Below are 23999 nucleotides of genomic sequence, written 5' to 3'. Positions count from 1 at the left end.
TTCTCTCCCCCAACACGCCCTTTCTCTAAATTAGAAGGTAGGCTTTTCCTTCACTGAGTCTCATAAGCTAGGAATGCGTTTCACATGTGGAATGCAGGTTCCTATGTTGAGGGCTAGAAAGAGCAAGAAGTGTCTTCATATTATTATTTTACTTAAGATTCACAACAGCTCTGTGAGGTTGAGTGTGTTTTATGGGGGAGCCCTGTCTTGTCCCCCTGTTTCAGCTCTACCGAAACAGTGCCCTCTGGACTATGTGGAAGGAAAGACCATCCCTTCCAGCTCCTGCTGTCTTTGAAGTCTTGGAGGAAGAGCAGTCTGCCCAGTCTTCCCATCTCTCCACCCTCCTGCTGTTTCTGCTTAACTACTTTCTAGAATGTTTACTGTCCCACCCTGTTGACAGTTCTAATGGACTCTGTAGATGAAATGATCCTTGCAATTTTGAGCTGTCCTGGGTTGGCCTATCAGACAATGGCAGCAGCCACCCTCGGGCCACTTTCTAAATGAATAATTTACCATTCAATAGCCGTCATTTCCTGCAAGAGTCCGGGCATGCTAGCGAGGGCTGCGTCTAACGGGATGCGGACACAGAAACAAGCCGCGCAACTGCAGATGCCATCACAGTAGCCTGTGACTCAAATCAGACGTGCTTCAGGCTTCCCGTCTTTCTTGTCCACCTGTCCTTCCTGGTTGGAGAGGACGAACCACAAGCCCTGGAGATGTGAGGCTGCAAGAACCACGGTTGAGTCCTTCCCTAAGTTGCATAGGGCGTCCCTACCAATCACAGTCCACTGGACAACTGCCAACTGGTACTGGTTGGGAGGGCCCCACAGGAGGAAGGAGGGGTTGCCTCTTCCCTTCTCCCTCTCTGCTCAGAACGCCCTCTCCTCTGAGCTACGCTGCTCTGCTTCTCCTTGCCAGAGGATGGACACTTCGTGGAGTTACCATATGCCAAACACAATTCCAGGAAGTTTTGTCACTGATCTTAGTAAGTCTTCAGGAAACGTCTCAGGGAAGTAGGTATAGTGGAGAAGGCCATGTTCAGGGATGGTAGAAGCATTCCTCAAGGTCATGTGCCATTCAGGAAGAGAAACAGGCTCTGAACCCAGGTTAACCCAACTTGGAGGCAAGGGACTTCCTTACATCTATTTTCGGTTTCCTGAGTAGCCTTGCAGGGTGATCCCTCAGGGTTCGGCTCTATAGCAAGAGAGGGACTTCAGGGCAGTGGGAGGGGTGGCCGAAAGTGCAACTAACTGAAGGTATAGGTTTGCCCTGAGATCTTCCCTGTGGGGTGCATCTTTGCTTGAGAGATGGCTCTCTATCAAGCTAATGTCAGTCAGAAACTTCACGGGCAATGTGGGGTTTTCTCTTGTCCCCTTCAGCCCTGTGGCAAAAAGGTCCAGTGAATGAGGAGCGACAGAGAACGACACCCAGGGGCTGGGCTCAGTCATTTGGGTGCACACTTGCTCCGTGCTTCTTGTCCTTTCAGAAGGCTAGTCATTCGTGCATAAGGGCTGGAACTAGACAAAGCAGGTGGACTCACAGTTTTGGAAGTGGGAGCAGTAGGAGGTGCAGGTGGAGGGTGAGAGGGTGAGGGCTGGCTGAGTCACCTGGCAGTGATTCAGCAGTTGAGTGATCAAGGACCAGGTTTTCTTTTTTCCCATGTGCCATCTTTGTTCTTCCGCTAGGCCCGCTCATGACCAGATGGCCGCCCGCAGCTGTGAGGGACAAACCCAATAGGAAAGATTCTCTCTCAGCTGGGGCTCCCTTTTTAGGAGAAAGAAAACCTGGCCTCGAAGCACCCCTGCCAAGTCCCCCGGTCCCCAGTTGAGTCACGTGCTTATCCGCAAGCTAATCATTGGCTGTTGGGGAGAAATCACATCATCTGCAGTGGAGTGGACTTGAGGAAAAAGCCATGATGCACATGACAAAGTCACATTTCCCAGGAGAGCCTCATGTGTACTCGAAGTGAATGACCCAGTGCAAGGGGCGCACACAAGGGGGCTTCCAAAAGTTCATGGAAAAATGGAATTTGCCACCAACTTTTTGAAGCCCCCACTCATCTAGCTAGGCAATTAATGTGTAGCAAATAATGCAGACTACCTAGTTAACTTGACGGCCAGAGAAATCACAGGTACTTTTGAAATATAAGTATGTCACAAGCAATATTTGATGGCCTATTTGGACCACTATTTTGTTTTTCTGAAATTTACATTCAACTGGGCGTCCTATGTTTTCTTTTTTTAAACATTTTATTAGGGGCTCATACAACTCTTATCACAATCCATACATCAATTGTGTAAAGCACATCTGTACATTCTTTGCCCTCATCATTTTCAAAGCATTTGCTCTCCACTGAAGCCCTTTGCATCAGGTTCTCTTTTTTTCCCCCTCCCTCCCCGCTCCTCCCTCCCTCATGAGCCCTTGATAATTTATAGATTATTATTTTGTTATATCTTGCCCTATGACAAGGGGCATCTCCCTTCACCCCCTTCTCTGTTGTCAGTGCCCCAGGGAGGAGGTCACATGTAGATCCTTGTAATCGGTTTCCCCTTTCCAACTCACTCACCCTCCACTCTCCCAGTATCGCCCCTCACACCCCTGGTCCTGAAGATATCGTCCGCCCTGGATTCCCTGTGCCTCCAGCTACTGTCTGCACCAGTTTTCTTAGCACGGAAGAGAGGAAAGCACAAAGGTTGAGCATAAAATGGACCCAGGTTTATAGACTGAAAGTGCCCCTCACCAGCGAGCATGAGCAAGTACTTTAACTTTGCTAGGCCTCAGTGTTTCTATCTTTAAAATGGAGTGAACCTGTAGTGATTCCAGGAAGGTAGGAGGAAGGTGGTAAGAGGAGGGGGGAAGAAATCACGGGGAAAGGGAGATAGTGGCCAGTGTACGATATAAAGAGAATAATAATTGATAATTTATCAAGGGGGGAAGATAAAAGGAGGAGCTGATGTAAAGGGTTCAGATAGAATGTAAATGTTTAGAAAATGATGATGGCAACATATGTACAAATATGCTTGGTACAATTGATGTATGGATTGTTATAAGAGCTGTAAGAGCCCCCAATAAAATGATCTTAAAAAATGAAAATTGGGATGCTGATGCCTACCTCCCTGAGCTGATATATGGATTAAACAAAACCCAAGGAGCTGCTGCCTGTCTAATCCAACTAGATAATGATGCAGGGCTTGACATGTTGTGTGACACACACCATTAATAGCTCATCCATTTTTATGTTACCACAGGCATAGTGGGTCTTCCGTCAATATTCGTTTCTTTTTCCTACTCACTGTTCTTGAGCAATGTCTTTGCCCCCATTGTGTGTCGCGCGCTCAGTCTCTCCAGCAAGAAGGACGCGCCACAACAGGATTCTTCCACAGGCGTTTAATGCGGGTTCGATTTGCAGATGCGGGAAAAGACCCCGAAGCCCCAAACTACTGCTGCTTATATGCGCTCTATGGGGACGTGCTGTGCATTGATTGGTGCGTTCGCCAGAACCCTTATTAGCATACTCCAGGGTGGAGTTATGACTACGTCATCTAAGCAGTGCGCATGCTCTAAGTGGTTGTTTACCACTTAGCTGGGCCACCACCCTGACTGCCCGGCGCCATCTTGTAATGGTGGCGAGAGCTGCGGCTTCCCACAATTGTGCATTTATTTTGTTGTAGTTTTCCATTAATTGAGATTAGGCTTTGTGGGCAGGCACAAAGTGAGAGGTGGGGGTGGAGGGGAGAGGAGGGGACATTCAGAGCTGGTGCTCACAGCTCCGGAGAGTGGGCCAGAGGCAGTGAAGTTCTGAGGGAAGCCTGAGGTCCATGGATAATGCTTGCAAAAGTTCCCTAATAGGGATCCGGCAAAGGTTTGGCAATGGCATGTATCACTGTAGGGATTCATAGGGAAGGAGAGTCTGTGATCCAGGACCGGATCTGGATCGGTGTCTGCTTGACTTGTCTGAGCACAGTGGAGCATATACTGGCCTAAGGAGGACAGCAGGGCCGGAAGAAGTCTCCCCACACCTGCCCTGGTTGGGCCTGGTGCTTTGGACCCTAGGGTCTTCCTTGACCACATGTGACCATCTCTTTCCAGGGCCCTAACCGCTGTGGGCAGGCCTTGCTGCACATTGGGATGAACATGATGGCACTGCCTGGAGGCCGCCACCTGGACTCCATCCCCCTGGCTGGGCCGCGGTAAGTCCTACAGCCAGCTCTCGGGACTGAGCCCCACCAGCTGGCTTGGCACTGCAGGTGGCCCTGTTGATTTTTTCTGCACACTGTTGGGGGAGGAAGCCCAGGACAAGGCGCTGAGGAGTCTACATTGACTTGGCAATTATTGGTGGAACTAGGCAGTGGAGTGGGGCGGCGGGGAGGGGGGGGTGCGGGGGGGGGTAGCCAGAACATTACGCCGGAGGAGTTGCTGCTGAATGTGGAGCAAAGCACCGAGTAGAGGTACCGTGTGCTGACACAGGGGACCCCAGGAAGGCACTTGTTTTGCCTGGGCTCAGGGACTGGAGCACTAAGGGTCCTTGGGGGAGGTGATAGTCTTCTCTGAGCTTCTTGGAGGGTGGCAATCCACTCCGAGGTTTCTTCTCCTTCCTCAGAGCAGGAGGGAGGGAACTGAGTACAGAGCTGGTCCTCGGGCAGTGCGTGTTGCTCTGAGCAGGGCAGTGTGGAGTGGCGATGGGGGACTCGCTGAGCAGCAGGCATAGTTCAGACAACGAGGTCAGAAACAGTTGAGAATTGTAACCTGAAGAAGCAGTACAGGAACACCGGTGGATCTTGGCACAGATGAAGCGTGTGGAGAGGAGGTTGGCTCTGGAAACCTGAGCCAGAGCCAGAGGTGGAAATCCAGACTGGCAGATCTATGGGGACCAACTATGCTGGTTTGCCTAGGACTGTCCTGATTTCAGCCCTAAAAGCCCTGTATCCCCAGAAGCCTCCACGTTTTGGGGAGACCGAGGCACTCTACTACAGGCTTCGCCTATGGAGGGACATTGCAGTCCCAGAGTTGCACATGCTCAGCTACTCCGAACAGGTTGGTAGTGAGTTCCCCATTACTGTGAGTTTGCCAGAGGTGCTAGAAGATGGAGGTATTAGCCTACCTTTAAAATTATCCAGTTAGGCTCTTTAAAAAAATCATTTTATTGGGGGCTCATACAACTCTTAGCACAATCCATACATATACCCATTGTGTCTAGCATATTTGCACATTCATTGGCCTCATCATTCTCAAAACATTCAAAACACCTGCTCTCCACTTAAGCCCCTGGCATCAGCTCCTCATTTTTGCCCCTCCCTCCCAACTCTGCCCTCCCTCATGAACCCTTGATAATTTATAAATTATTATTTTGTCATATCTTATACTATCTCACATCTCCCTTTGCCCATTTTTCTGTTGTCTGTCCCCCAGGGAGGAGGTTATATGTAGATCCCTGTAATTGGTTCCCCCTTTCCACCCCATCTTTCCCTCCACCCTCCTGCTATCATCATTCTCACCATTGGTCGGGGTCATCATCCTGAATTCCCTGTGTTTCCAGTTCTGATCTGTACCAGTGTACATCCTCTGATCTAGCCAGATAAAGGAAAATTGTATGTTTTATCGTTGCTACACTGTATCCTGACTGGCTCGTCTCCTCCCTGCGACCCTTCCATAAGGGGATGTCCAGTTGCCTACAGGTGGGCTTTGGGTCCCCACTCCACACTCTCTCTCATTCACAATGATATGATTTTTTGTTCTTTGATGCCTGATACCTAATCCCTTTGACACCTTGTGATCACACAGGGTGGTGTGCTTCTTCCATGTGGGCTTTGTTGCTTCTGAGCTAGATGGCTGCTTGTTTACCTTCAAGCCTTTAAGACCCCAGATGCTATATCTTTTGGTAACCGGGCACCATCAGCTTTCTTCACCACATTTGCTTATACACCCATTTGTCTTCAGTGATCGTATTGGGGAGGTGAGCACACAATGAAATGATTTTTTTTGTTCTGATCATGCCTGATACCTGATCCCTTCAGCACCTCGTGATCACAGAGGTTGGTGTGCTCAGGCTCTTTCTTGTTGAGACACATTGATGGGGCTGTTTGGAGGAAAGAGTGTCCACATTCCCCTTGTGAGGGTGTGAAATCACTGTTTCTGTGTGTGCACACATTATCATTTTGCTCTGTTTGTAGGGCTTTGTTGTGTATATCAGGCGTGTCCCAGACATCTTAGTATTATTCTATCTTTAACTTTAGCAGTTAGAATGGACTTGAGGGCAATTGGTTTGTTTTTAAACTTTACTGCATCATTCATTTCTCTACTGTTAATTTGGTTTTTTAAAATCTGTCTCTGAGTGTGCATTCTTTTAGAAATAGACAATATTATGAAATCATTGTTCAAAGTCTCTGAGGACGGAGGAAGCCTCTACATCAGCCCTCTGCCCCAAGCGGTTATTATAAAGAGGTCTGAGGGTATGAATGCAGTTTGTGCCTGGAGCGGCCAGCAATGTGACCAGGAAGTCCTTGTGCAATCAAGCTGAGGATCAGGGCTCATCTGGGTACCAAGCATTCTCCCAGGCATTGCCTCCAGGATCAAATGCACAGAGGTGTCAGAGATGGAGTTTGCACTTTGCCTGGGATGGCTGGTGGCCTTTCTTTAGATGACCAAGTGTGGTCAGCTTTGGCGGCTGCTGCATCCCACTGTCTGCCAGTTGTGTTCCTGTGCTCAGTTCTTTTGATGGACCCCTTACAACCTGTGTGGTCTCAGTGAACTTCTGAACGCCCTCATCTCTTTGGTTCTCGTATGTATAAGATGAGGGTAAGAATAGTAATAATAATATTAAAGCCAAACTCACTACTATAGTCAATGCTGACACATAGTGGACCCTATAAGGACAGGGTAAAACCACCCCTGTGAGTCTCTGAGACTGTAACTCTTTACAGGAGTAGAAAGCCCCATCTTTCTCCCAAGGGGCTGGTGGTAGCGAACTGCTGACCTTGCAGATCGCAACTGAAGGCTTAACTACTACGTCACCAGGTCTCCTTGTTGGGTGGTGGTAGTGGTGGTGGTCATGATAGTCCCTACAAAAGGCTCGTTGGTGGTAGAATTCTCGCCTTCCATGGGAAAACAGAGGCAATAATTGCACACACAGGCCTGTCAGGGGCAGCTTCTGTACTGCTATGGTTCTGCAGAGGCTTCAACAGAGCTTTCAGACCAACATGGAAAGAAAGCTCTGATGATATACTCCCGAAAAGCATCCAGTGAAAACCTGAGGGGCCATCGCCGTTTGATCCACAGTGGGTCCTGGGAATGGCTCGGGACCAGGCAACAGTTTGTTCCATTGTTCGTCAGGCTGCTAGAGTCAGGCACCGACAAGAAGACAGCTCCCAACAGCACTCGTGCCTCCTCCGTCATGCAGTTGATCCGTGGATTGACTGAGCTAATGTATGCAAAGCCCTTGGGACAGTGTCAGTCGCAAGGGGTCACAAGGGGAGGGAGAGTCTGCTCCAGGTCAGGACCTGATGGAGCTTCTTCCAGAGACACCCTCTCCTGACCTCTCCTTCGAGAGGAATGTGTGTAACTGCGTAATCGCGAACCCAGGAGCAAGTTGACTGTTCTCAATCGACTCTTTGCCCCCTGCCCTGTCCTGCCCGTGTAGAAGGTTGGAAACGAGTAGCTGTGACCACAGAGCTTTGGGTCCCTCCCACAGCCGGCCCTGGGGTGGGGAGGTCACCCTTCCAGGGCAGTTGATTACCCTAGTCAGGAGCCCAGCCACTTCTACTGTTTCTGGACTCCGTCCGCTACTTACTAACGGGAACCCTGGCTTCAGTTTCATCCTCTCTCATGTGGGGCTATTTATAGCTGCAGCATTGCATTGCTACGCACGGACATGGCTCCACACATATGAACTTCTTGGGGTTTGTTTTCAGATGAGAAATAGGTTCCCCGAGTAGACAGTGTGGAGGGCCACATCCAGGCCCTCTCTCTAGGGGGCCCGAGAGCTTTATTCTCTCTCACTTACACTTCCGACCCCTTTAGAATGTTAAGGGCAAAGACCATGAAGTTACATGAAAGTGATTTAGGAGCTATAGCATCATTTTCTTGAAGGTGGGGGCATGTCTACTGATTTTGGAGGGGAAACACCTGGAGAAGGAAACCAGCTCCGACCAGCCTGATGCCAAATGTACTCACTCACTGCCATTGAGTTGTGCCGACTCATAGACACCCTCGAGGGAAGGCTGGAACTGCCCCTGTGGGATTCTGAGATGGCGACTCTTGACGGGACTAGAAAGCCCTGTCTTTCTCCTGCAGAGAGGATGCTGGTTTCGAACCACTGACACTGCTGCTAGCAGCCCAACTACACCCAAGCGCTCTGGCTGGCTCTGCATATTGCCGTGTGGGTAACATAGGATCTCTTTAGCCTCATCATCCAATAGGGCAGCAGGGACAGCAGAGAGAGTGTTTCTCCTTTAAGAGAGAGATGGCCTGGCCTAGTCAGGCCCATCCAGCTCATTGGAGCAATGCAATCATAGGGCCTTCGAGCCTGATCATTGTGTATGTTCTGGGGCAAGTGGCTGGGCCGTGCTCTCAAAGAAGGGGTGTGCGCACGTGCTTAGGGGATGTCATAGAGGTAGCTTTACCCACTCTGGGGCTTGCAGCCACTCCTTGCTCCTCTTCCGAGCAGTAGAAGCCTCTCTTCTAGGGGACAACACCGGGGTTATTGTCCCCAGATAAAGGGTGAGTGATGGATCATGGGCTTTCTTCTGTCGGGTTCCACCAAAATGGAATCTCCCTCTGCGTGTCGTTGTTCACCTCGAAGAACCCCCTCCCACCGCCCCTGCCTGACTGGGAGGTGGTCGCTCAGCTGAATCGTGTGGAGTAGGCCATTGGTATTGGAGGCCCTTCGGAGTAACTTGTAGCAAACAAGGAGGAGGGCGGCTTCCTGGCAGAGGCGAGAGGGGTGGAGGGAGAGGGCAGCCGGGTGGGATCCCATGGTGAATTGGCAGAGGCCATGGGAGGCGGTTTGACAGGGATCTCAACTCTGATGGCATCAGAGTCGTCTGGGAAGCGTTCACATTTAAAAGGAGAATGAAATAAACAAGTCAAGATCAAAAGCCCGCATTTCCACTTTTAGCATCTTTCACGTGGGCCTGAAAGATTGAAAGCACATAGACTGGGAATCACATTTGGGCTCCAATCCCAGCTCAGCTTCTCACCAGCTGTGGGACCTTGAGCGGCTGCTTCACCTGCCTGGGCAACGCGTCTGTCTGTCTTAACGTGCGGACAATCAGAGGTGCTTTAAAGCATCATCTGAGAACTTCAGTGGCTCTGGTGGCATGGTGCTTATGCATTAGGCTGCGATCTGCATGGTTGGAAGTTTGAAACCACCAGCAGCTCCCCGGGAGAAAGACTGGGCTTTCTACTCCTGTAAACAGCTACAGTCTCAGAAACCCACAGAGGGTCACTGCATGTCAGCATTGACTCACTCTATGGAATGAGTGTGGCTCCAGGAAGGAAGGTCACTCCCAGTTCCCAGAATGCTTTGCTGTGCACTATCCAGACTTCAAGTCATCCTAGAAGCCACTCCTTCTCTCCTTCAGTAGTGGAAACACTTGCAAGCCCAAGTCCAGGAGCAGCTCAAGATTTGTTAGTGGGAATGCATTGGACAGGAGCTAACTTCTCTGGAAACGCTGGCTGCTTTGGTTCAGGCTGGTCTTCATTCCACCGTCTCTGGGTTCCCACCTTGGTACTCGGTGTGTTTATTTGCCTGTTGCCTCTGGGCTTGGTGGTAGCCGTGCCTGGACCCGATGCGGTGGCCAGCACGGAGGTCAGCATACTGACGCACTCTGCACGCGCCCAGGCTCGCGCTTTCCTCCATCACGGCCACGCTTTCGTTAGGGCTCCCGATGTCCCAGTCTCTAGAGTAAGTTCCAAGACTTGGAGGCTGGTCTGAGGTCACACAGAGACTGTGTCCAGATGTCCCATTCACTTCTTTCTTCTACTACTTCATAGATCAGTCCAGCTGGGACTCCCTCCTTCCAGGTTCCTGCTGGTGACAGGTCAAAGTCTGAGTGGGGGGATGTGGGTGGGTGGGGGTATTGGTTAAAGAATTGTCTCGTAACAAAGTTAACACTTGCTATACACGAGGAGCTTTTTAACCCAGCAACTCATTTCATCCTCACTAAATGTGTGTAATTATTGTCTCTGTTTTCCCAACGAGGGGTCACAAGCTGGGTTCATCTCCTCTGAGCGGGAGCCTAGGATTTGGGCTGGATGCTAGAGAGTACGGTTAGGACCAGCACGCGTGTCAGGGCTGGGGTTGAAGCAGGATTGGACGGAGGAAGAAGTCGAGGTGAGATGCAGCTGACTTCGGCACTGGCATCAATGCTCATGGGCCAGGATCTTTATTTATATCCCCACCTTGAACCGTTTTTGGAGTGTCCTTCTGCAGGAAGGCTTGACCGTAGGTGAGGTGTCCCTGAGACATCTGGAGGGGCTGACAGCAGGTGAAGAAATAAGCTCCCCCTTTTTTTATGAGGACTTGGGAGGCACACCAGTGTCTGCCAAAGGGGGAAATGGATTGCATTCAAATACTGTGCTCTTCCTTGGCCCCTCAAGCCTGAATTTGTATTGCGCATGCAAGCTGTGCCTCTCCACTGGGTCCTCTCTGCGGTGGATCACATTCTCACATGATTTCTGTACAGTTTGGCATCTGGGTTGAGCCAGGGCAGGGTACAGCTGCTACTAGTGGTCAGGAGCCTCCTGCCTTGGCCTTGGCTTGCTAGGAAGGAGACGTCCAGCTTTCTGGAGCCAGTGAAGGCCATTGCAGGCGAGCCTAGCTCCAAGTGGATAATAGCTTGCATGTGTACTCTCCCCCTCTCCCCCCTCGACTCACCCCCAGTCTGTGGTTGATTTTCTGCTGCTGGGCCATTTTCTCCGCCTGTGGTGAGATGTGCAGACTGTAATCGTCAGAGGGCTAATCGGGCATTTTTGTGTTGTTTAAACCAAAGGAAGGCCAATCAAAGCTGGAGCTGAATGCCCTCCTCTCTTCTACTTCCCAAGCAAAATCCACAGAAATACAGGGTGTGTGACCTTGTGAAGGCAGAGGGACTATGATTCAACAGTTCTTTTTTAAAATCAAGGTTGTCTTCAAATTCCCAGGCAGTGTCGGGACCTAGGGTCAAAGTGCATCAACTGTTTGGGCTGGAAGGTTCCTCAGAACTCATCTATGCTACTCCTTTCATTTAACATCGCTGAGATGGGGAAACTGAGGCCCAGAGTGGGGAATAGAGCTGTCCGGATACTCTTGACTACAGCGTCTGCCCTTCCTGGGGCTGCTTCTCAGGTTCGGTCTCCCCGTTCGTCTCCCCGTTCTTGTCAAAAGGAAACCGAAAGAAACAAAGTACCCAACAGTTGGGGCCCCTTGACTCCGACTCATGGTGACCCCATGTGGGTCACGGCAGAGTTGCCCCATGCCTTCTCCATGGCCATGACCTCTCAGAAAGAGAGCACCAGGCTTTCATCCCATCCAGTCTCCAGTCAGTCCTAATCTCTTCTCGGCCTTTTGGCTAAGATCAAGTCTAGTATCCAGTAAGTCCAAGAACAGTGCATCCCAAAGTGGGTGCTAACCCTCCTGGGGGGGGGGGCGGCGCTGGGATGATCCCCGAGGGCTGCAAAAGCAGATACCTACACTTTATCCTGGATCATGGACTATATATTACAAAAGTTTTTAATTGCTCAGGGTGGGATACTGAATAAATAATTTTTTCCTGAAAAGGGAGTGGGAGGCCAAAAAAGTTTGGGAACCTTCTAGAAGCCCTGTGTCCTGGTCCCAGTAAAGTTCTCATGTAGATATTATCTGCAGTAGAGACAGACATCTATTACATTCCTTCACTCATTCATCTGAATAACATTCATTTTTAACTAAAGATTTACTTTGGCCTAGGCTCTGGGTAGTACAACAGTGATTTACATGCATGCCATCATCCCTATTCAGTGATGCATGTCTTGAGACCCCGAGGGTTGATATTTGGCTGAGATTTGTGCTCCATCCTGTGGTTAGAATGCACACAGTAGGAACTCAGTAAGGGGTTGTTGAATGCATGTTTGTGTAACCAGTGTTTGAGTCTGCTGAAGCTGGGGAGACATAGGTGACTGTGAGAAATTCAGTGGAATAGCTGGAATTTCGTTCCCTTCTTCTAGGCTGACCTCTCTTTGCAGCAAGTTTTTCTCATTCTTTTGGTAGAAAATGGCTGCTTGGAAGGAAAGAGAAAACTCACATTTAATCTTGATTAATGTAAATACTCTGAGTGGAAGCCAAAGATCTAATTGGTTGAAAGAGTCAGAGAGTTAGAGAGGCACCACTTTTATCTTCTAAAGAATAATCATTCAGAAATAATTTGTCTTCAATTTTAAGTTCCTAGGAAAGTCTCTGCAGTTTTGTCATGAAATCTTTGGTTGAGAGAGTAGCATGTGTGGCGGGACAAGGTTGGACAAGAAGGCAGAGCCTGCCTATCTTTCTACTGCCCCTTCCCTTTGTCCTCTCCTTGCCTGTCCCTTCCCCCTCCCTCCCTCTTTCCTTCCAGTCTTGCATCTGCCCTCATGGGCTTTGTGGACTTGAATGACCCTTCTTCTCTTAGCTTTGGTTTGTTCAACTGAAGATGAGGAATCAGATAAAAGTATTCCTGGGGACCCTTCCTGCACTAACATTCTGGGAGTCTATAGGTGAGTTTGGGAAGCTCGGGTCCCTTTCTGAACAATAGTATACCACATTTGAGCTTCAGCCCTAAAGCAATAATCACATTGACCAGAACAAGAACGATGCATTCCTTCCCGTGAAAGGCACACATAGGTCTCGAGTTTGCCTTGGAAGTGAAGTGGAAATATCAAGTCAGTAGTAGCTTGGGAAGGAGCACTGGTGGCGGGAGGTGTTACTTGTTGGGCTGTTATAGCAAGGCCAGCAGTTCAAAACCATCAGCTGTTCCACAAGAGAAAGATGAGGTTTTGACTCTTGTAAAGATTTACAGTCTCCCAAACAAACAGGGGCTGTTCTGCTCTCTCCTAGGGGGTCACCATGATTGGAAACAACTGGAAGGCACTGAGGGCATTGAAGGCAGGGAGTGAGTGAGTGAGTGAGTGAGTGAGTGAGTAGTTTGGGAGTGCCTGAGTGTGAGCCTTAGTTAGGTTTTATGGGAGCCTCTTTGGTATCACCAGGAGAAGGATTCTGTTGGAGTTAAGGGTATCCTTATATGGAATATGATAGATAAACCTTGGACCTCAAGTTCCAGCATGCTTTGCAATTGGAGTCATTTCTTGTTTGCAACTTCCTTTCTCCCCCTCCAGCAACTTGCTCTGTTCTCGGCCCATACTTCCATGATCCTACTCCTTTGCATTTCATTTTAAGCAAATCCCACAAAATATTCACAGACACAAAATCACCTTTGTAATGCTTAGTCTTGATTCCCTTCCATCAGTCCAATACATGTATAAAGAGATGAAGGTTAAAACATAAACCCTGTGTTCCCCCTTCTCACAGGATGTTAGTGGGCATACATCATGTAGGAGGGGCTCCACTAAACTCCCAAAGGAAAGCTCCACACTTTCAAATCTCATAAGCAACAAAGCCAAGAGTCAATGTTAACAGTCTAGGGTAGATGGTGCATCACCGTCTTACAAGGAAGATCCGTGTTTTGCAAGGAAGGCCATTGCTGCTGGGGGCTGTGGTCAGTGGCCCTTCCCTCCTTTGATCTGCCAACCTTTTGGTTAGCACCTGTGTGCTTAACCCCAATGCCCTTGGGGTGCCCTTGAGATGGGGTAGACCAAACCGAAACCTAGACCAGAGCATTCACTCTCACGCCTAGCGCCCTGGCGAGGGTTGTTGAGTGAACAGAGAGCCTCCTCTTCCTCCCTTGAGTGGCGGGAGGGTTAGAATTGCCACGCTGGTGGTTAGCTGTCGAACGCTTACTGGACAGTGGCCGAGAACTCCAGATCGCATACTTGAGAAAAGTCCTGGCCTCAGAGAAAACAAATGAAAGGAGCCAGCAGGAGAGTAGGTGCACATTGTGAGCAAGCTGGCGCCACCCCCACGGTTTTGGGGAACACTTGGGTTGGATGTCAGCACAGCAGGATTTGCTGAGCACACGGAAAGGGTGCCAGCAGCAGGGTCCATGGCGTGGCTCTGCTGGAATGATTGTTCCTTTTGTTGTCTTAAGGGTCCGGCACCATTTCCTGCCCCAGCCAGGAGCTTTAAAGGATGGAGGGGAAAGGGAGGGGAAGGCCAGTGAGGGAGTGGCGAGAGTCTTTAAGAGGCAGGGGAAAGGGAGGGGAAGGCCAGTGAGGGAGTGGTGAGAGTCTTCCACAAAGACAGTCCCAAGAGGGCCAGTCCACATGGCTTCACTGTGCTTCCGGCACCGCTGGTCAGGCAGCGCTTCTGGGCCAAACTGGTCAGAACCCGGTGATGATGAGATGAGTGGGACAGGAGCGCTGACTTTTAACAACACAGGCCTGTTCCTCTCTCAGAAAGAAATGAAGACTAGACACCCCTATGGGTCCCTAGATCCGTGGTTCTCAACTTTCCTAATGCCTTGACTCTTTCATACACTTCCTTAGGTTGCGGTGACCCCCCCCAAGCATAAGATTCTTTTCATTGCTACTTCAACACTGTCATTTCGCTACTGTTATGAGTAGGGCAACCCCTGTGAAAGGGGTATTTGACCCCCCAAAGGGGTCATGACCCACGGGTTGAGAACCACTGCCCGAGATGCTGCAACAACTAACCTTTGGACGCGAGGTCGGAATCTACCAGGCGACCCCATGGAAACAAGGCCTGGGATCTACTCCCATAGGGATGACAAAGCCAGGACAATCTTCTTTTGACTCTGTAGCACACGGGCCACCATGAGGGCAGAGTGACCTTGAAGACAACAGGCTGGTTCATTTTCGTTGTTGCTGCTTTTTGGTAGGGACACTACAGTTGCTCAATGCCCACAATATTTAAATCGAGAACCAATGTGCCTCCTAAGAGTAGCACTGCCTCATGGCCAGAGTGCTGTCTTTGGAGTTGCCCTCTCAGCGGAACGGCTGAAGGCCACTCAAGGGTCCGGCACAGTAACTTGGGGTAAGGCTCGGGTCTTAGCCTGCCTGTGTTCTGTGTCCCCTTCTCTAAACACTGTGTGACTTCGGCCAGCTACTTAACCCACCAGTTCTCCAGGACGCAAGCCTCCCAGGATTCTTCTGAAGGCTAAGTAGTCATTAAGCTTTCAAGCACTTAGCACAGTGTCCACATTATCAGGCCTCGAGCTTCACTTTTTGTCATTAATTATTAATCCTGAGGACCTGGACAGGTTATACAAGGTCACGAAGCCTCAGTGTCTTCTTCTGTAAAACAGGAAAGGTCATCTCCAAACTTTAAGGCTCATAGGGGTTCACCGAGGGAGGCCTTTGTCCACAGGAGGTGCTCTGTGGTGGGCCATCCACCATGCCTGTCAGCAGGTAATTCCCTCTGCCTTTGGACAAGTTCGGAGAAACCTTCTGGGGCATCCGTTGTTCCATCCTGCAACTTCTTGGTAGGATACTTTGCGCCTTCCTCTCCCTTATTCAACCCTATCCTGGATAATTCCAGCTTTAAAGAAAGTCATCTGACGGTAGCTTGATATTTAGAGATGATTGTGGTTGCATCTGGCATTGTGTTTGGTGCCTGTCAGACTCCAGCAAGCCCAGAATTTGGGGCTTGGTCACTTCATTCCAGATGTCCAGGAGCGTCACCATCGGAGGGCAGTGAGGAGTGTGAGGAGGGGGCAGGCATCTGAGTCCTTCCGAGACTCGGCTGAGGATTGGGCAGGAGCCCTGTTCCACTGGCTGGGGTGGCCGCTCCTCCCTGGACATCCGAGAAATCTCTAGCATCGCGTTCGGACTCCTGTTCACAAAAGAGATGGAGGAAATCAAAACCGTGGTCTTGGCCTCTGGCTTTTCTGTCTCCTTGCTTGGGAAGCCCTCCAGGCTCCTGATTGGGGTGGTTTCCCACCATGAAGGGAGAGTGACTCATTGCCAGTCCATCTCTCCTGACCTCAGTGTTCCCTCCCTTTCCTCTGTGTGATTAACAGGACCAGTCATCTCTATTGGCAAAGGGAAGAATTCATGGCCAGTGAGAAGGCAGCTCAAAGTTCATGGCTGTAGACAGCATAACCACTGGGAACAGAAAGGTGCAGGGAGAGCAGGCAGCCCCCACTGCACAGCCGGAGCTGCCCTCTTCAACCAGAGATATTATGTTGGGTCAGTCAGAAAGTCCAATAGGAGAGGAGGGGCCCAGATAGCCCAGGAGCTAATGATAGAGAGCCAGGCGAGCTATGCAATTATGGGATGCTCTGTGCCTGACACAGTCCAAACCTTAATGAGCCACAGTCACTAGACTCCAAAATTGAGGAGAGTAGCTCATTATGTGGCGACATCGTGCCCACAGATGGGAGTGGATGGGCTCACAGAAGGGTTATGTGGGGTTCAACAGACCTTGTCTCCTCCCTGGAAAAGTTGGGGCCCTCAGTAAACTTTTCTGCAGGGCCTGACCCTTGCTTTGCTGTGACCTCATGCAACCTACTTGTGATGGGGCCTCACCCTCAACTAAGACAAGGTGAGACAAGACAAGAACGAGTTCTCTGGATGTGCTTCTTACCTCAGTAAGTCACAGCCCTGATGACCCAGGCCAGAAACTCAAGAGTCCACCTTGAGCCTGTTTTATTTCTCACCCTCCTAGTCTCTGACTGCCCACCCCCACCCACACCTCCAATCCCCCGCCCTCATTCTCAGATCACCCTCCATCATTTCTCTCTGTTTAAAACAATCATCTCCCGACAGAACAGCCTCCCCTCTTGTATTTATCCCTCCTCTGATCCATTGTCTCATGGCTACCCCTTGTGTTCCATGAGTTGAAATCAACTCAATGGAAAATAGTTTAATTTGGGGTCCATTTCCCACTCCCTGGCGATGCAGTGGTAAAGCACTCAGCTATGACTTGAAATGTCAGTGGTTCAAACCCACTAGTTGCTCCATGGGAAAGAGATTTTTAGTCTCGGAACTCCCCTGGGGCACTTCCATTCTGTTCTGTAGAGTCACGATGAGTCAGAATTGACTTGATGGCAAGAGACCAAGAGGCCCTCACAATTATGTCACTGCCCTGCTCTAAAATGGTTTCAGGGACTCCATATTGCCTTTCACAGTTAAATCCAACTTCTGGATCATGGTGTTCAAGGTCTTGGATCAATTGGTTCCTGTGACTCTCCTGTTGGATATTCCCTTGTAGGCACCCTGCACTTTAGTTGAAAGAAGCTTTTTCATTTTATTATTACTCGTATGCCCCCTAGGCCCTTGTAAACGGTGTATCCTTGATGTAGAATGGTTTTTGCTCTTGTCATCCTGGTCAGCTCCCCTCTCCTCGAAGAATCAGCGTTGACTTCTCAAGTCTGGGTTGACTTGAGAAACAAATTCATAGACACTCATATGTGTATAAGAAAGAATTTTATATCAAAGAGCAATTGTACATTACAAAAACATCCCAGCCCAGTCCAGATCAAGTCCATAAGTACAATATTACCCCATATGTTGCTACTAGTCTATAAATTCCTCTTTAGGCTCATGCAACCATGCAATGATGCTGAATGCAGGATGATCACAGGCCAGTGGAAGGAAGGTCTTGTGGATCCAGAGGTAGTGGAAGAGTCTCAGCACTGGCATGGGGCTCCTCGTGGCATCTCCAGCTCTAGGACTCGGCTCTATCAGCGTAGTTCCATGTGGCTTGTCAACAGGAAAGTCTCACAGGAAGTGTCTGTATGTTCTGCCTCCAGCGAGCTGTTTCTCCCCTTAGCACCTCCAAATGAGGTCATCAAGCTGTGACCTGATTGACAGGGTAAACCCCACCTCTTCACTCTTAATAGTCTCAAATTGACAACAGATTATGTAACTACCACACAGAGTAAATGTCATTGTGTTGATATTACCTGTCTCTGTGTTGATATTACCAGGCAAAGTTAGACCCTCTATTATCTGTGATCCTAGACCATCTTGCTCACAGCTTCTTGATGACAGTGTGGTGTTTAGTTGATAGGAGTGAGACTTTGGACTAGTGACTTGAATTTGAGGAATGACTTCACCACTTATTCATGATGTATCTTCCCTGGACTGAAATGTCTCTCTGTAAATAGGAATAATACTAGTATTTCTCCCACGTTGCTGTAGGGAGGGCCAAAGGGACTGAGAACACTGCCTGGCCCATTGCAGGAACTCGTCATATGAGCAATGACTATAATTTCTTCCAGATTAGGATGTGGGGGCTTAACTCACTTGCTTATTTGGGGTTCTCGGTTGAGCTCTGTGAGGCTGGAATTTTCACCTGTTTAGCTTTATAGCTTTAGCTTCTAGGACAGAAAGGTTTGGAGCTAAGCAGGCCTCAGGAAACACTAGGAGATCAGGGTTTTAGGCCTGGCCCCAACATAGTCTGTCCCTTCCCTCAATTCCATGTACATAATTCCACCAACAGTCTGTTCAAGGCAATCTGTGCTTACCCTCCCTCCCCCAAGTACACTGCACTGAATTGATTCAGACGCATTAGACCCTGTTTAGGGGTTCTGAGCTGTAAAACATTATAGGGACAGACAACTTCATCTTTCTCCCATGGAATGCCACCAGGGCTCCTTGGATACCTTAAAATTCTTATCCTTAGTTTCTCCTCATTGCTTAACTCCAAAAATCTCCCCACATTTTAGGCATCTAGAACAATGTTCTACTTTCTCTTTACTAAATTCTGTCTCAGTTATCTAGTGCCACTATAATAGAAATATTACAAGTGAAAGAGTTGAATAAACTTAAATTTATTGTCTTGCAATTTAGAAGGCTAAAAGTCAGGATTCAGGGCACTCCCTCTTGGGAAAGGTTTGCTCTCTCTGTTGCCTCAAAGTGTAAGAAGATTGTTGGCTCCTTTCAGTGTCTTTGGGCTTGGTGGCCCTTGGAGATCTCTATGTGTCTTGGCATCAATCTTTCCCAAAGAATCAGAGCTTCCCAGTGCAGGTACTCTGGGTCCAAAGATACACTTTGCTCCAGCTCTTTTCTCTTTGTGATAGTAAGTCCCTCTGATCTCTGCTGAAGTCAACAGCACAACCTCATCCTGTAGATTGCATCCTGCCTTCTCAATATAACTGCCACCAATCCTATTTCATTAATACCAGGTGAGGATTTACAACATATACGATAATTAATTACATCAGGTCACAAAATGGAAGCAAGTTCCCAAACACGGAGAATCATGGCCTAGTAAAGTTGACACATAATTCTGGGAGATACAATCCAATCCAGGTGGAGGCGAGGAGGGCTACGTGGTGGTGGTGGTGCTGGAGGCTGATGGAGAGGCTGTGGAAGCTCTCAGATGGTAAATAGCTCTTGGAAACGCTACAGTGGTCATTTCTATATTCTTGCCTCCAATTAGTGGAACCACATGGAGGCATCAGTATGGCAACTGACAACCTAGTTCTGTCATTTCTCCTTGAACTTCCACTTTGGCAAATGAACATGTCCCCTTGGAGTACATAGGAGAAAAGAATAAGAAAGATGAACCTCAATCCATTCTAACCCAGTAGGCCAGCTTGGTTATGAAGGTTTAGGGCAAGCAGCAGAAGTCATTGAGTTTATGTGTGTGAAATGTAGTTATCATTTTTTACCTGGCCTCCTTAAACCGGATGTTTCCCAGCGTCTGGCCCTTCGTGGAGCTGTTTGGTGGGAGCATTTAAGAGCATGGGCTTAGGTTTCAGCGAGCTGGGGTCAGAGTTAAACTGTGCCATTTTTGTGCTCTGCGATTTCAGCTAGGTTACTTGATCACCCTACATTTCAGTGCTCACAGTTGTAACTACAGGAGAATGAGAGCAGCTCCTTCCAGAGGCCACGGTGAGAACTGAGAAGAGCTACAGGAAGCCATCTGGGTGAGAGTAGCCACAGCTTCCACTTGAATAAATGTTAGCAATAGGATTATAGACTTTATCTCCCTCCTCTCTTACAGGCAGTGCAGCTTATCATTTGATACATCTGTCAACCTAATGGAATTTCACCAATATACACGGAGAATCTTCCATGGGTTAAGTCCAGGGTTAGGAGCAGCAGGCAGGCAGGACAAGACCGACCTGAGATCAGAGCTGTTTCTAGAGTTCAATAAATAAAGATAATATTAAATATGTAACTGAACAAGTGGGAGCAGAGGATGTCAGGGAATGAGTGGAGGGCTACAGACACCCGAGCAGAGGGACCTAAGCTCACGCAGCTGTCAGAGAAGTGTCCCTCAGAAATGACACTTAGGTCAAGACTTCAGAGAGGGGAAGGCTCGATAGAGGACGTGGGAGAGATGGGTCAGCAGATGCAAAGGCTGCAAGGCTGGATGTCAACAGCAGAGGAAGTGACAGAAGTGAGTGTGGCTGGGACAGTGTGGGAAATGAGCTGGAACAGGGACTCGAGACCGAGAGAGGAGGAGGGTCTCGTGCAACGTCACGTAGCTGTTAAGGGGGCGAAGTGGGATATGGACTCACTGGGTGGCTCCCCATTGGGTGTTCTTGCTTCATTTTCATCATCTGTGCACATGATGCAAACATACACATGTCTTTTTCAGAGCTTAAACAGAAGCCCACGTATGCGTTATTGAGAGGCACACACGTGTCACCGATGTCCCTTTCTCTAGGAGAGCCTCTAACAGAGGCCTGGGTCCAACAGAGTCTCATAAGATGAGTCTCCAAGTCATCAAGTAGGAGGCGACTGTGAAATGTACACATAGACTCATGGACCTGGGAATGGTTACCTGAAGACAGAGCCAGGTTTCTTGATTTTTTTTGAGGCACGCTGGTGGTGTAGTGGGTTACACACTGGGCTGCCAACTCTCAGGTTAGCAGTTCGAACCTACTGTGCTCTCTCAGGATGAAAGATGAGGTTTACAGGCTCAGAAACCAACAGGGACTATTCTGCTCTGGCCCTGTCAGGTCACTATGAGTTGGAATGCATCTGATAGCAACGGGTTGACTTCTGAAACAGAAACTACCCTGAGCTTCACGAGGACTCTGTGTAGACTGCGTGTGTGGTGAGTGCAGGTGCTGGAGTCAGGGGCAAGAGCTTTAAATCAGGCGATGTCATTGAATAGCTGTTGGACTCTCTTTGAGCCTCAGTGTTCGGGTATCTGCATTCCTCTGGGAATAGGTTCACTTTATACTACTCTACCATTTTTTGCCCTTTGTAGATATTTTGCTTTATTTTATTAAAAGATAATTTAGTGGGGGATCTTCTAACTCATAACAATCCATTCATCAACTGTATCAAGAATATTTGTACATATGTTGCCATCAATTTTTTCTAGACATTAACTTTCTTTTGAGCCCTTGGTATCAGCTCCTATTTTGTCCCTCCCTCCACCCCCACCCTCGTGATCCCTTGATAAATGATAAATGATTATTATTTTCATCTTGGTGCCTGCTTTTATTAACGGAAAGGAAAATCCATAGAGGGATTTTGTCTTTATGGAAAAAGGTGCAACAGTAAGCTAGCACTTGTCATTTGTTCTGCCATGAGCTGAGCTGTTCAGAGGCAGGCTTTGTCCTCAGCAGTGAGAATGGTGGTACCCAGATCCCTTCCTGGGAGCTGCACTGAGCAGCTCTGAAGCATGTCCTCCTAGCTATGGATCATGTCTGTGAGCACTCTACCAGGGCTACCCCCCAAACGGGAATGTGATGTGAGGGGGATAGAGCATTTGGAGTTCGTTCCACCTGGTCAGACTGTTAATGCAGCTTTCTATTTAGAGATTCTGAAAAGATGGTGTGACAATGTGTGACAAACAAGGCCTGATTTGTGGTAGACAGGGGACTGGTTTTGCCACCATGACAATGCACCTGCTCACACAGCTGTCTCAGTGTGCCAGTTTTTGGTAAAAAACAGCAGGCCTCTCTTGGCTCACACACCTTACTCAGCTAACCTCACTCTGTGAGACTTCATTTTTTTTTCTCAAATGAAGAGGGACATGAAAGGCCAGTGATTTGAAGATGTAGAAGAGGTGAAGAAAAAAAAAAGATGGAAGTGTTGACAGCCATCCAAACAGATGAGGTTGAAAAATGTTTCCAAGAATGAAATTGCAGATTTGAACAATGCATGAAGTGTAATGGAGAGTATTTTGAGGGTGATAAAGTATAAAATTTAAATACAGAGCTTTGGGGGGTGGAGGGGATTTCAGTTTTATTGGGTACCCCTAGTACATTATTATTATTTTAGGCTTTTATGTGTTATTTGGTATGATTTAGTAGATGATTATTTGGGGTCTGAGGATGCTTAAAAACCTTTCCTCAAGCAAAGCAATGAAGTCCCCAAGGAATACCAAAAATAGACTTTGGGCCAGGGTATGGCTCCCCATCAGACTCAACCAGACAACTCAACAAACAGACCTGTAACTATTTATAGGCTTTTCTTTTGTTGTTGTTTTGTTTTCTTTTGCTGCTTTGTTTTTCTCTGTCTTGTTTTTGTGCTTATTATTGTCTCTGCATGTCTATCTAGATAAGATAGATGGGATAAAAAAAATCCAGAAGAAAAAACAATGGACTGACAGTTTGGCAGGGCGGGGCATGGGAAAAGGGGAGGCAGGGGAAAGGAAGGGAATTGTCAACTAACTGAGGGATGAGGGAAAAACTAGTGATCTAAAATCAATAGTGAGGAATGTATAGGATGCCTGGTAGGACTTGATGAAGGGCAATGTAGCCAAGAGAAATTACTGAAACCTGAATGAAGGCTGAACATGATAGTGTTCCATTAGAAGAAAGTAAAAGGAAATAGAGGAAAGAACTAGGAGGCAAAGGACATCTACAGAGGTCTAAATACAGGCTTGTAGATATGTAAATATATTTACATATAATGATAGGGAAATAGATTTATGTACATATGTTTATATGTTAAGTATTAAGGTAGAAGACCCACATTGGGCCTCTACTCTAATACTCCCTCAATATAAGAACACTTTGTTCTAATAACCTGGTATTCCATGATGCTCACCTTCCCAACATGATCTCTGAAGACAAAATGGGTGCATAAGCAAAGGTGGTGAAGATAGCTTATGGTGCCAAGGTATCAAAATATTTAGGGTCTGGGGTCTTAAAGGCTTGAAAATAAACAAGCGGCCATCCATCTACCAGGGAAGCAACAAAGTCCACATGGAAGAAGCACAGCAGCCTGTGTGATCATGTCATGTCAATGGGATCATGTATCAGACATCAAAGACCCATAATAAAAATATCATATCAATGTGAATGAAGGGGAGTACGGAGTAGAGACCCAAAGCCAATCTGTAGACAATTGGACATCCCCTTACAGAAGGGTCACAAGGAAGAGACAAGCCAGTCAGGGTGCAGTATAGCACTGATGAAATATACAACTTTCCTCTAGTTCTTTAATGCATCCTGCCCCTACTCACTATCATGACCCTAATTCTACCTTACAAATCCAGCAAAACCAGAGCATGTACCCTGGTACAGATAAAAGCTGGAAACACAGGGAATCTAGGACAGATAAACCCCTCAGGACCAATAATGAGAGTAGTGATATCAGGAGGGGAAGGGGAAGGTAGTGGGAAAAAGGGGAAACCGATCACAATGTTCTACATATGATCCCCTCCCAGGGGGATGGACAACAGAAAAGTGGGTAAAGGGAGACATCAGTTAGTGTAAGACATGAAAAAATAATAAGAATTTATAAATGATCAAGGGTTCATCAGGGAGGAAAGGTGAGAAAGGGAGGGAAAAAAGTGAGGCGTTGATGTCAAGGGCTCAAGTAGAAAGAAAATGTTTTGAAAATGATGATGGCAACATATGTAAAATGTGCCGGACACATTGGATGGGTGTATGGATTGTGATAAGAGCTGTATGAGCCCCCAATAAGTGATTTTTAAAAACCAAAAAAAAAAAAAAACCTTTCTCCATAGAAGCAAATGGTCGTGGCTTCTTTGCTTCATCCACTTTGGCTTACAGAAG

At 48.1% G+C, this 23999-nt stretch overlaps 1 protein-coding gene across 1 annotated transcript in view; it reads left to right on the top strand.

Annotated features, from left to right (window-relative positions):
* Nucleotides 1-4096: 4096 nt before the first annotated feature.
* Nucleotides 4097-23999, top strand: part of INSC (INSC spindle orientation adaptor protein) — a 143942-nt gene continuing 124039 nt past the window's right edge. The window contains exon 1 of the mRNA XM_075548434.1: nt 4097-4190. Within this exon, the coding sequence (XP_075404549.1) occupies nt 4129-4190 (62 nt within the window). The 5' untranslated portion in view covers nt 4097-4128. The remainder of the gene's footprint in view (nt 4191-23999) is intronic.

This window comes from Tenrec ecaudatus, chromosome 4 (genome assembly GCF_050624435.1).
Source record: "Tenrec ecaudatus isolate mTenEca1 chromosome 4, mTenEca1.hap1, whole genome shotgun sequence".
NCBI classification, from domain to species: Eukaryota; Metazoa; Chordata; class Mammalia; order Afrosoricida; family Tenrecidae; genus Tenrec; species Tenrec ecaudatus.
The sequence above is the reverse complement of the archived record's forward strand: the minus strand, read 5'-3'. Positions and strand labels throughout refer to the sequence as shown.